Consider the following 13,129-nt stretch of genomic DNA (forward strand, 5'->3'; position numbering starts at 1 on the left):
TCTCCTTTAACTCACTCCCAGCTTAGCACAATGTCTGGAACATAGAAGGCACTTAATAAATGTTTATTGATTTACTGACTGACTTCTAAACTCTCTGCCATTTGATTCCTGACCTCAGCACCTCAAGCTGTAATGCTTTTGACCTCATTCCACTGAGACGGCTCTGTCCAGATTTACCAGTGATCTCTTGGCTGCCTTTTCTTGGTCCTCATCCTTCCTGACATCTCTGTGGCCTTGGACACTGTCCATCACCCTCTTCTCCCTGATGCTTCCTTCTGGTTCTCTTCCAACTATAGTCTCCTTTGCCGGATCCAAACCCAGGTCACAGCCACTAACTGCAGGTGGATCCCTAGGCTCTGTCCTGGGCCCGCTTCTCTTCTCCCTTTACATGATTTCACTTGCTGATCTTGTCAGTTGCAATGAATTCAATTCCGTCTATGGAAAGGATTCTCAGATCTATTTTGCCAGCCCACACTCTCTGCTGACCTACAATCTTGCATCTCCAAATGCCTATTTGTCATATCAAACTGGATGCCCCATAGACATCTTAAACTCAACATATCCCAAACTAAACTCATTTTCTTTTCTGCCAAGCCCCGACTCTTCCCAATTTTCGTACTTCAGTTGAAGGTACCACCATCCTCCCGGGCACCTAAGCTCACAACCATGGTGTCCACATCTAATCTGGTACTGCATTCTGTCATTTCTACTTTGACAACATCTTTCCTCTACATCCTCTTTCTTACCTTGCCCCTACCCTGGAGCTAGCCCTCATCACCTCATGCCTGGAGGTGGGTCTACCTGCCTCAAGTCTCTCCCCACTCCAACCATCCTCTACTTGGCTACCAATGGGATCTTCCTAAATTAGCTGAAGTCTGACCTTGTCACCCTGCTGTTCTATATAGAACATATAGTATATACTCCAGCAGCTGCCTATCATCTCAAAGATCAAATAGAGTGTTTCTTTGTTTGGCTTTAAAGCTCTTTTGAACCCGGCCCCTTCCTACTTTTCCAATCTTCTTACCTCTTACTCCCTTCTACACTCCATTTGCACCGGTCATCTTGCTGTTCCTCCACACAATACTCCATCTCTCTACTCCATGTCTCTACCCTGGCTATACTCCATGCCTGGAATGTTCTCCCCTCCTCAGCTCTGCCTTTTGGCTTCCTTCAATACTCAACTCAAATCCCACTTTCTGCAAGAAGCCTTCCCTTGTTTCTCCCCTACACACACACACACACACACACACACACACACACACACACACACACACACACACTCTCTCTCTCTCTCTCTCTCTCTCTCTCTCTCTCTCTCTCTCTCTCTCTCTCTCTCTCTCTCTCTCTCTCTCTGCCTTCCTTGAGATTACCTCTTACTTATGCTGTCTGTCTTCCAGGGACTAGACCCTTTTTTGTATCTCCAGTCCTGGCCCACAAGTCCTTGCTAAATGCTTGTTGACTGACTGACTGAGATTAGGTGATTTTTTAGGGTACTGTTTCTGAACTAGAAAGCTGATCACATGGTTACTCACTTATGAAAGAACATGCTTTATAGAAAAGTTGAAATTGCATTTAGATATTGATCCTCTGTTGTCTACGATTGAACATAGAGTTCAAATTTACATATAAAAAGAATATGTTGAGGGGCAGCTAGGTGGCACAGTGGATAAAGCTCTGGCCCTGGAAAGAAGACCTGAGTTCAAATCTGGCCTCAGACACTTGATACTTACTAGCTGTGTGACCCTGGGCAAGTCACTTAACATCTGCCCCACAAGAAAGAAAGAAAGAAAGAAGGAAGGAAAGAAAGAAAAGAATATGTTGATCTGTACTTTCCCAACTGGGAAATTTTAAAAGTGAACACAATTTGGAGTTGATATGAAGTTCTCCTGGCTCTTAGGGGACCAGCTGGGAAGTTTTATTTGAACCATTTCTTTGTGCTTGCCAGAAAACTCATCTCCTCATTGCTCTAAGTCCAGTGGGTAAGTGGGTCATTATCTATACCTATTGGCTATCCATAATGATGGAAGCAAAGTCTCTTCTTCAGTTAGATTTCAAGGAGAGCAGAGCATAGGCTTGGAAGAACCTGTATTTCATTGGTGCCTGTTGATTGAGAGGGCAGGGCTTCCCTTCAACTTGAGCTGATATGGCTTAAAAAACATCCAGCATCCCTCTGGGTCAAGTTCAGGCGCTGTGCTCAAAGAGAGACAAATCGAGAACAGACTCTCTTGGAGTCTAGAGCTCTTTCTACTGCTCCCTCATACAGGGCCAGCCAAGACCTTCTCCAAAGACAACTCATGCTGAAATAACACTGACTCTAGCCAGAATGAGCTAAGTGTGCATCAACTTTTCATGCCTGGAAGAGCTAGAAAGAAGTGTGACTGCTGAGCAACCAGCCAATGGTGGACAAGATGGTGGCTTTGAGAGCATCAGTATTTAACTTATAGCTCTCCTAGATTTCCTTATCTGTGGACGTGTTGTGTCCTCCCCAGTAGAACAGAAGCTCCTGGGAAGCAGAGCCTGTCTCCCTTTGGAATGGGTAGGACACACACACATACACACACACACACACACACACACACACACACACACACACACACCACAGAGCACAGAGTAGGTACTTAGTACATGCTCCCTGACTGTCAGATGGCCATGGCCATCTAGTCCAGTTGGTGGAAGGATCAAGAGCACATTTAGCCATGACAGGAGAGGGTGGGAGGGAGGCGGCAGAAGCTGTTAAACAGTTTAGTCATTTCACCTGACTCTCAACTGAGATAGACAGCCGGCGTAATTCCACCTGGGAAACAGACGAATCTGAGTGAGCTCTAATGCCCGAAACGAGCTTCCCTTCCTCACAATGTGACAACATGACGCTACCTTACCTGCTTTATGTCGCTTTTTAACTGCATGATTCCTGCCCGTTCAGTTCTGGTCACTCCAGCAGCACCAACTTCATGAATGGAAATAGCGGGGCTGACATTGGAATCAGCAGGACGCACTATGGGTAAGAGTGAGAGAATAAGAGTGAGAGCAGGAAGGAGAGAGAGGGAGGGAGAGAGAGGGTGAAGGAGTGATGGCTGGATGGACAGAGGGGGGCGGGGTAAGGGGAGAGAAAGACAGACACACCAAGGGTGGGAGAGAAGGAGGGAGTAAGAGACACAAAGAAAGACACACACGTGGAGGGAGAGAGAGCAAAAGCACGGGGCCCAGAAAGCCAGGGGTCATTTGGTTTCTGTCAGTGGGTGCCCTCACTCACTTCTCCAATAACTTGCTAAAAGTTCAGGGGTCACCATAAGGGGGGTTTCTAGAACAAAGGAATTTTAAAGAATAGGATATTAATGTGCCAATGAAAGGCAATGAACCAGCTTACAAAATAAAAAAATGCCATTCTCATCATGGACAGAATTTCCATTGGGGAATCTATACACCCACTGGCATTCATCAGTGCCCTCCAGCCTCCCTAACTTACTGCTTGAATTCCTGCCCATCCTTAAAGTTCTGGGCAAACATTACTTCTATAGAGGAACATTGCCAAGAAGTAATCCCCACCCCCACCCCCAAACCTCATACGGCCTACTTGTCTAGTGCCCTGGTTGTAACGAGTCGGGCATTTGAGCTCTCTGTGTTGGTTTTCCTACTAGACTGGAAGCTAGGGATGGTGAGTCCCTACCCAAGACTGCACCCTTACACAGTGCCCAGCAGATAGGGGGTACTTAGGAAGAACTTGCTGTACCAGAGTGTGGCTTATCATAATGCACAATCTTCTCTCCCCCCTCCCCGACCTGGCACCATGGCAAAGCTGAGTACCCCTTCTGTCTGTTCTGTTCTAACTGCCTGACATGGGTGGCTGCCATCTTGGCTACTGCCAAAACCCCAGGTACAAGTCCCAGCTAAAGCCTGGAACTCTAGGGCGAAGGTGAGAAGGCCTGCGAGCTGGACAGGTATGTAGGTGGGTGCCCAAGAGGCTGAGCAGGTGCAGCTGGGACCAGAGCCATTCAGCCACTCTGGGCTTCAGCCTCCTGGCAGAACTTCAGAACGCCCTCCCCCCCACTTCCTACTGTGACAGCCACAACATGGGTTCCCAGAACCGCCACACAAAATCCACTCTGGTAAAACTGGCATGGAAGGAAGCGCTTCAGGCTTACCGCTTCTTTCTACACCAAACTCTTTGCCGCTGAGAATGTGGTGTAAGAGATTCTTCATGGCTGAAGGACTGAGGTTCATCAGGCTCTCTGTGGCTTCTTCAGCTACACATGAGAAAACAAAGATGAAGAGAGGGGCAGAGAGAATCCCTCCCGGGGCAGAGGCCATTGGGGCTTACAGACTCTGCTCCCTCCCCCTCCTCCCCACTTTGCTTCAGGATCCATTTCCATTTTCATGATCTATTGGATTGTAAAGAATCCATTCCTTATTTGGAACCATGCCCAAAAGGCATGTTGTGCATACCCTTTGACCCAAAGAGATCATAGAAAAGGGAAAAGGAGCCACATGCACAAAAATATTTCTAGCAGCTCTCTTTGTGATGGCAAGGAATTGGAAATTGAGGGGATGCCCATCAATTGGGGAATGGCTGAACAAGTTGTGGCATGTGAATGTAATGGAATCCTATTGTTCTGTAAGAAATGATGAGCAGGAGGACTTCAGAGAAACCTGGAAAGACTTAAGCGGACTGATGCTGAGTGAGATGAGCAGAAGCAGGAGAACATTGTACACATTATCAACAACACTGTGTGATGATCAGCCGTGATAGGCTTAACTCTTCTCAGCAACAGAATGATCCAAGATAATTCCAAAGGCCTTATGATGGAAAATGCTCTCCACATCCAAAAAAGAACTGTGGAATCTGGATGCAGATTGAACCATACTGTCTCTACTTTTTTGTTTTGTTCTTTTCTTTTTTTGAGTTTTTTCCCTTTTGTTCTGATTCTTCTTTCACAACATACTTAATGCAGAAATATGTTTAATGTTATTGTACATATATAACCTATATCAGATTACTTGCTGTCTTGGGGAGGGGGAGGGAAGAGAGGGAGGGAGAAAAATTTGGAACTAGAAATCATATAAAAACAAATGTTGAAAACTATCTTTACATGTAACTGGAAAATAATAAAATACTTTTAAGATTAAAAAAAAGAGGGGGCAGCTAGGTGGTGCCGTGGATAGAGCACCGTCCCTGGATTCAGGAGGACCTGAGTTCAAACCTGGCCTCAGACATTTTACACTTACTAGCTGTGTGACCCTAGGCAAGTCACTTAACCCCAATTGCCTCACAAAAAAAAAGATTAAAAAAAAGAATCCATTCCTTGTACCACATCAATCACTCCAGAAGCATTTATTAAAGGTGGTTGAAGAACTGGCCTCCAGCTTCCAAGTCAGGAAGAGCCAAATTCAAGCCTTGCCTCTGAGACCCCCTGGCTAAATGACTTTGGACAGGCCCCCTAACCTCTCAATGTTTTGTGCAGTTCTCTGTAAGACTCGACATTGAATTGGAACACTAATGCATTGTTGGTGGAGCTGTGAGCTGATCCAACCATTCTGGAGAGCAATTTGGAATTATGCCCAAAGGGCGATAAAGCTGTGCATACCCCTTGACCCAGCAATCCCACTTTTAGGTCTTTTGCCCAAAGAAATCATGGAAGGGGGAAAGTGACCCACATGTACAAAAATATTTATAGCTGCTCTTTACGTGGTAGCAAGGAATTGGAAGTTGAGGGGGTGCCCATCCATTGGGGAATGGCTGGACAAGTTGTGGTATATGAATACAATGGAATACTATTGTGCTGTAAGAATCGATGAGCAGGAGGAGTTCAGAGACACCTGGAGGGTCTTACATGAGCTGATGATGAGTGAGATGAGCAGAACCAGAAGAACATTGTACCACAGTATCATCAACATTGAGTGTTGACCTACTGTGACGGACTATATTCTTCTCACCAATGCAATGGTACAGAAGAGTTCCAGGGAACTCATGATAGAAGAGGATCTCCAAATCCAAGAAAAAAAAAGAAAGAAAGAACTGTGGAGTATAGATGCTGATTGAACCATATTATTTCTTTTGTTTTGGGTGCTGTTGTTTTTTTTTTCTATTTTGAGGTTTTGCATCACTGCTCTGATTCTTTCTCTTGTAACAGGATTAATGCAGAAATAGGATTAATGTTATTATGTGTATATATATATATGTGTGTGTGTATATATATATCTATATGTATATGTATAGAGATATATAGATATAACCTATATCAGATTACCTGCTGTCTAGGGGAGGGGGAAGGGAGGGGAGGGAGGGAGAAAAATCTGAAATTGTAAAGCATGTATAAACAAAAGTTGAGAACTATCTTTACATGTAACGGAAAAAATAAAATACCTCATACATTTAAAAAAAAAAGACTCGACGTTGAATAGAAGACATCAACCCATGTGGGTTGAGGGAATTCCCAAGAGCAGGGAACCACAGGCCTGGTCTTATACTGTGTACCATGCCCTCTGCCAGGCCCTACTGAGGATAGAGGGATAAAAAGGAAGCTGTCACACACATAGGAGACTATACCAAACAGACCCTTCTTGGGCATATGGGAATACTGGGTCCAGGTGACTCGAAGGCTTGTCATCCAGTATGGGCATTAACCAGACCCTTAGATTCTCTTGTCTTTTCTGCTTAGCTACTAAAAGGCCCCACCACTGATTGTTCATGACTTCATGGAACCAGATATGGTGCAGAGAAGCACAAGGAATCAAAGGGATCAAAGCATCCTAGGCTTGAGGGCTGAAAGAAACCTTCAGTTCAGTTGTTTCAATCATGTCTGACTCTCTGTGACGCCATTTGGGGTTTTCCTGGCAGAGGCACTGGGAGTGGTTTGCCATTTTCTTCTCCAGTCCATTTGACAGATGAGGAAACTGAGGCAAAAAGGGTGAAGCGACTTGTCCAGGGTCACACAGTTAGGAAGTGTCTGAGGCCAGATTTGAACTTAGCTCTTCCTGACTCCAGGCTTGGCACTCTATTCACTGCATTGCCACCTAGCTGCTCAGAAGAGACCTAAACATTACCTAGTGTATAAGCCAGGGACTGGAACTGGAACTTCATTAGCCTAGGGAACCCCCAGGTAAGGCAACTTTCTACCAATGCTGCTCAATGTATAGTCTTAGAGAGCTGAGCAGAACATTGAGAGATGAAGGGACTTGCCCAGGGTCACACTGCTAGGAGGTGACATAGAGAGAACTCAAGTCTTTCCACTCTGCCTCTCCTCCTTTTGTGTCACTCCCTTGATTTGGCATGTGAGCAAACAGCCTGAACAGGTTAAGTCACTTGCCTAGGACCACCCTGGTAGTGAGCAGCAGAAGTGGGATTAAAACATAGGCCCTCTGACTCTCAGCTCAGGTTCTTTCCCATGTATCCCAGGGACAGGTCCATGACTCTGGCATCAGGAAGGATGGGCAAAGGGGCTGTGTCCTGGATTACCCAAACCTAGAAACTCTATAGCGCCAGAGCTTGGGTTTGGTCTTGTGGGCAACCGGGGAGTCAGGCTTTGGTTAAAGTTAGTGCCAGAACACATGTTCTGAGTGGCTGGGGCTGCTCCCTCAAATTCCTCTTTCTGCCCCTTCACACAGATAGATGGAAGCTCTGTCCTCAGCCCTCATCTGCTCTCTTTGCCTTCTTGTCTCCAGAATCTTAGCCACTGCCCTGGCTTCAGTGAACACCTTCAGGCGAATGACTTCCAAACCCAGGTCCTAGCCCTCCACTTTTCTCTAGTCCCATATTTCCACCTGCCGGCTGGGCATCTCCACCTGGCTACTCCCCACCAGGACTTCTAAGCACAGCCTCAAAACCTTCCTCTCCCCTTTAGGTCTCGATTTTTGCTGATGAAATAAATCACTACCTTCCAAGTGATTGTTGAACCTCTACTTCCTTCATACCTCATGCCCAATCAGTCCCTTGCCTGTCTTTGACAAAATGATAACCAGCCAGCATAGGGGTAGCTAAGTGGTGCAGTGGATAGAGCACCAGCCCTGGAGTCAGGAGGACCTGAGTTCAAATCCAGCCTCAGACACTTAACACTTACCAGCTGTGTGACCCTGGGCAAGTTCACTTAACCCTAACTGCCTCACTTTAAAAAAAAAAAAAAGGTAAAGATAACCAGCCAGCATAGAAGCAGGCTTGCCAGGGGCAATTGGAAAGAAGATGTGCCAGGCTGCCTTGCTTTCTTCTGGAACCAAGAGGCTAAAGAACAAAAGTAAAAGCAAACTCCCTTAGGAGAGTGCTGCTGAATGAGATACCTGAACAGCTAAGTGACTGCACCAGCTCTGTCGCCATCACCTGGATAATGAGACCAATCCGGAGCCGAAACATCTCTGCAAAAAGGCTGGGCTGAGTTCGCATGTACATGGCCAGGTACACCAGGATTTCCTAGACATGGAACAGTTTAGACGAGAGGGGAGAGAAAAGCAGGGAAGTCAGGGAACCACGATTCCTTGATGACTCCAACTCTGGGGTTCTCAGTAACCAACACTGAAAAAGACTCTCCCTTGAAGGTGCTAGTCACTAGGCCAGGCTTGGGAATTCTGCTCACCTGTGTGAGGACAGAGATGTTCACATCGTTCTCGCTGGCTTCATCGATCAGCTTGGTGAGCTCTTCATAGGGTAGAGGACTAAGAGATGAAACCTTCCGTCATTGCAAACAATGTTTTAGTCTCATGGGGACCCCACTGCCCCACCCCCACCCCCAAATTCAGCACATTCAAAAGAAGACTCTGTGACCATAGGGATTGTTCTCTACTTGCCCATCCCTCCTGCCTCAGGCCTCAGGCTCAGAAACCATCTTGGAGCTCAGTCCCCTTTTAAAGCCCACTATCCAGTCCATTCTCCAAGGCTGCCTAGTCTTCCACCATCATATTTTTCTTTCTCTCTGCTCTCAGAATCACCTTCCACATTAAAACAGCCCTTTTCCCCCCAGGGAAGGCACCATGTTGTCACGGAAAGATCTGCCTCTGCTACTTATTCTGTGTCACCTTGAGCGAGTCACTTAAACTCCAGGTGGGACACTGAGTTTCCTCATTGGTGAGATGATTTTGAAGATCCCTTCAAACTCTAGAACTGTGACTCTCTGAGACTGTGTAGCAGAAGAAGGCAGCCTGAGTTCAAAGCCCAGCTATGCGCTCTTAGGCAAGTCACTTCTTCTCTGTAGGTCTTAGAGCAACACATGGTCCAGCTTTCTCTCACTTCACTCCGTCGAACAAGAGAAACCAGCCAGTCTTCCATCCATCCACAATGACTCCCAATTGAGTTTCCACCAGATTCCAACTGGCGCCCCTCCCATCCCCCCTCCCATATCTCCTGCTGCCACTCACCCTCCACTTTCCTGCTTTAGGTGGGTGTTTGTTGGCCCCAAGCACTTTATCCTTGCCACCTCAGTAGCACTAGAGGTACCAGTTCCCTTTTTCCCTAAGGCCAAGTTAACCTCACACAGCAGCACCCATTTCTTTGGTGCCCCCTTTTGGATGCCAATCTCCCCAAAACAACACTCTTGTTCTTTATTCTTCCCACTCCCTAACACTTGGCACTGCTGTCTATCCAACCATGGTGAGAGCATGCTTCGCCTGTGACTTGTAGATTCCTTTTCCTTTTAGTTATGTTTTAGTTCTGCATGTGACTGTGTTTTGATCAATTAGTTATGGTGCACCATAGGGTAGAGGATAGAATTCTAGGCTTGGAATTAGGAAAACTGGGTTACAATCTTGCCCCTGGCATTGGCTAACTGTGTGACCCTGGGTACTTAACTTTTACATGCCTTAGGCAATTCCCTAGCACTTAGCTACTAAATTTCAGACAGACTATGATCCTACATATAGTATAGGTATACACATGCCACACACATGTATAATGCACAGGCACATATATGTTTTGTTGTCGGTCAGTCGTTTTCAGTCTTGTTCAATTCTCTGTGACCCCCATTTGGGGTTTTCTTGGCAGAGATACTGGAGTGACTTGCCATTTCCTTCTCCTGCTCATTTTACAGATGAGGAAATTGAGGCAGATGGGGTGAAGTGATTTGTCCATGGTCACCTAGCTGGTAAGTGTCTGAGCCCAGATTTGAACTCAGGAAGATGAGTCTTCCTGACTCTAGGCCCAGCGCTCTATCCACTGTATTGCCACCTAGCTGGCCAAAACAAAATGAAAATATCAGAAATATGGAAGAAAATGATAGCATAGCGGGGCATATATCTAGCTCCTCCCGAGCAGGAGCTCTTCCAAGAATGATAAATAAAGAGGAGAAAACTGCCCAACCAGGCGTGTAGCCATAAGACTCTAGAGAATCACCAGTCTCCAAAGGGCCCAAACCAGTGATGGGGGAGGAAGGGGGAGAAACTACCACTTGAAGAACTAGCAGAAATAAGGGTTAATTTTTTTTAATATCAGGTTTCTAACTTTGGACTGTCAAGTTTTCAATAGTTATCTGTTTCTTAATTGTCACTGTTGGCATCTTAACCTGTTTTTTCTTAACACCAGAGAAGGATTTTTCAAAAAAGAGGAGAGAACTGAGTCTGTAAACACTGGAGAATGGACTTGACTTTGATTCCTGGAAAAAATCCTAGAATGTGTTCAAAAAGGAATGGTTCTTGAGGATCTACAGAATCAATGATCATAAAAAGCATGCATGGCTTCAAGCAGAAGAGAGAGGAAGCCAGATCAGATCCCCTGATTTCAGAAAAAGGATCTGGCAGAGCCCCTCACACTTTCCTTACACAAGATGGAGAGCTGCGGGAAGTTGTGGGGACTGAGCCTTGATGACTATCCAGACGCTCACACTCAGTTTTACCGGGAGACGCAGTTTCAGTTGGATTTGGAGATTCAGGGGTTTGCCTTAGGGGACTCGCTACGAAGCTGGAGGACAGTGACGGTGACTTTTTATGGCTAGCCAATATTTATACTTGGTGGGAAGCTTGGCCCAAGAAGATGCTTCTGCTTTTACACAACTGGGCTGAGCTTGCCTCAGGGGCCATGTGATAAATTAACCAAATTCCCAGGCTTCCCAGAGGGCACCTTAAGCTACCATTAATATTTCATCACCTGTTGATCTGATGTTTATAATGTGTTGTGATGTTAATGTAGATGGTTAATGGGAAGGTACAGTGGACGTGCCCTTGTGGAAATAACCAGTGACAGAGAGGAGGATGGGGGCCCAGCGGCCTCATCCTCCCAGTTAACACTGTGGCCATTCCCCACAACCTGCCCAACTACTTTGTATTCACACCTATGCCTATCCACACACATGTTGTTTTCCACAATAGAATGAATGTAAGCCCCACTGATAGCAGGGCTTTGTCTTTGTACCCTGTCGCCCTGCACAGTGACTGGCATATAGTGGGTATTAACTAAATGCTTGCTTATTGACTTCACAGCCTTTCTCTGAGGAAATTACGAGCTGACCCTCATGTACAAGAAAAGGGATAAAAGTTAAAAGCAATAATGATGGGCCAGTGTTGGTGATGGGGTGGGAGTATATGGAAGCCTGCATCCCAGGCCCACAGGTGAGCAAGGACATGGGATCAGCCCTGGGAGGTCACTGCACCATAGTCTGCAGCTCTGCCAGGCTCCTGTGGCCATTGGAGCTCCTTACAATGCCCAGCTGCCACTATCCTGCCTGAATGAGAAGGACTAAAGGGAGTCTGACCCTGGAACATGGGAGCAAGGGCAAAGGGGAGGTATGGAGCAGAGGAGGTATCCTGAAGCCCAAGAGGCACTTGAGAATACTGGGAGAGGACAGAGTTCAGAGGCTGCTGCTGCTGCTGCTGCTAAAAGGAGTGTATGTGTGTGTGTGTGTGTGTGTGTGTGTGTGTGTGTGTCTGGGGGGGAGGGGGGAGAATGTGTGAGTGAATGCGTGCATGGATATGCAAGTCTGGGTGTGTGTGTGTGCCTGCCTGTGCACCCATCAGGGTTCCTAAATTCACAATCTAAAGGTAAGAGGCTTCAGTGATGGCCAAATCTAAGGAAATAGCACTTAGGCTTAATGTACACTTGACATGGGATAAAAACAAATCAACTCCACAAGTAGAGGACGGGGAAGGGGCACAGCTAGACAAGAGTATAAAATGGTAAAGATCTAGATTCTAGAGGACCACCAAGAAATCTCATACAATCTGAAAATGGATCAGGAGAGGCCTCGTGACCAGGAAGAGGGAAGAGAGTGCTGCCTTCTCCCTGCCTGGGCTGAGCCCCATCTGGCAGGATCCATTTTGTGGGGATGAGGTGAGGTCTGAGGTGGGGGTGGGGGGACTGAATGTCATGTGATATGGAGACGGGCTGAAGAAAATGGGTACGCTGACCCTGGAGAGGAGGAAACAGAAGGGGCACACATGCTGTTGTCAACACCTAAAGGGCAGTTGGGTACAAGAGTGCTCAGCCTCTCTGCCTGGGCTCAGTCCCAGGAGAAGTGACAACAGCTATGAGGCCAACACCAGCTCATTAAAGGAAATGCTTCCTGACTGCTAGAAGTACAACAAAAGTGGCAGAGTGAGTTCAGTGATACCATCACTGGGTTATGGCATGGAAGGCCACAGAGCTCATACCCATCTCAGAGAGTCTGTGAGAGAGAGCAGGGAAAGCAGCTTGAACATTACCACCCCCCCAGCCCCCCAGCCCAGGCAAGGTGGGCCCAGACTGGCTACTGCAAGAGAACAGTTACATGTTGGGGACAATGATCCCAAGCCTACCAGCACAACCCATGTCTTTCCTCAGTCCCCTGTCCCCTGTCCCCCACTCCTCTGGAGCACAGCGCCAGCCTCTTCCTGAGAGGGGAGGGAAGGACCACATGGGCAGACTGGTGTTCTGCTGCTGGTGCCCACCTGTCTTGCTGTAGCCACTGATGGCCACACTACTGTTCTGCCCAGAGCCCCATTCTCAGCCCACCCCCATCTCTGGAGGGCTCCAGAGAGACTTCAAAAGAACTCTCTTGAACCTCCCCAATTCACTGGATCCTCAATCACTCTGAAACACATAGGGCTTCTGCAGGAAAGATTAGCCCATTTTACAGGGGAGGAAACCGAGGGAAGTGATCCAACTAAGGTCATAGTTTTAGCCACTGGCAGAATCAGGCCCAGAACTCAAAGCACCTGCTATCATTATTACTCACTCCAGTGC

General features: G+C 46.9%; 1 protein-coding gene across 2 annotated transcripts in view; it reads right to left on the minus strand.

Moving 5' to 3' along the window:
- Window positions 1-13,129, minus strand: part of PHKA1 (phosphorylase kinase regulatory subunit alpha 1) — an 80,150-nt gene that overhangs the window by 9,769 nt on the left and 57,252 nt on the right. The window contains exons 24-28 of one of the 2 annotated variants that reach the window (XM_043974166.1): window positions 8,562-8,640; window positions 8,269-8,398; window positions 4,143-4,244; window positions 2,880-2,995; window positions 2,756-2,794 (exon numbers count right to left, since the gene is read on the minus strand). In XM_043974166.1, the coding sequence (XP_043830101.1) occupies window positions 2,756-2,794; window positions 2,880-2,995; window positions 4,143-4,244; window positions 8,269-8,398; window positions 8,562-8,640 (466 nt within the window). The remainder of the gene's footprint in view (window positions 1-2,755; window positions 2,795-2,879; window positions 2,996-4,142; window positions 4,245-8,268; window positions 8,399-8,561; window positions 8,641-13,129) is intronic. The other variant, XM_043974168.1, reaches the window with a different exon arrangement.

This window comes from Dromiciops gliroides, chromosome X, assembly GCF_019393635.1.
Source record: "Dromiciops gliroides isolate mDroGli1 chromosome X, mDroGli1.pri, whole genome shotgun sequence".
NCBI lineage: Eukaryota > Metazoa > Chordata > Mammalia > Microbiotheria > Microbiotheriidae > Dromiciops > Dromiciops gliroides.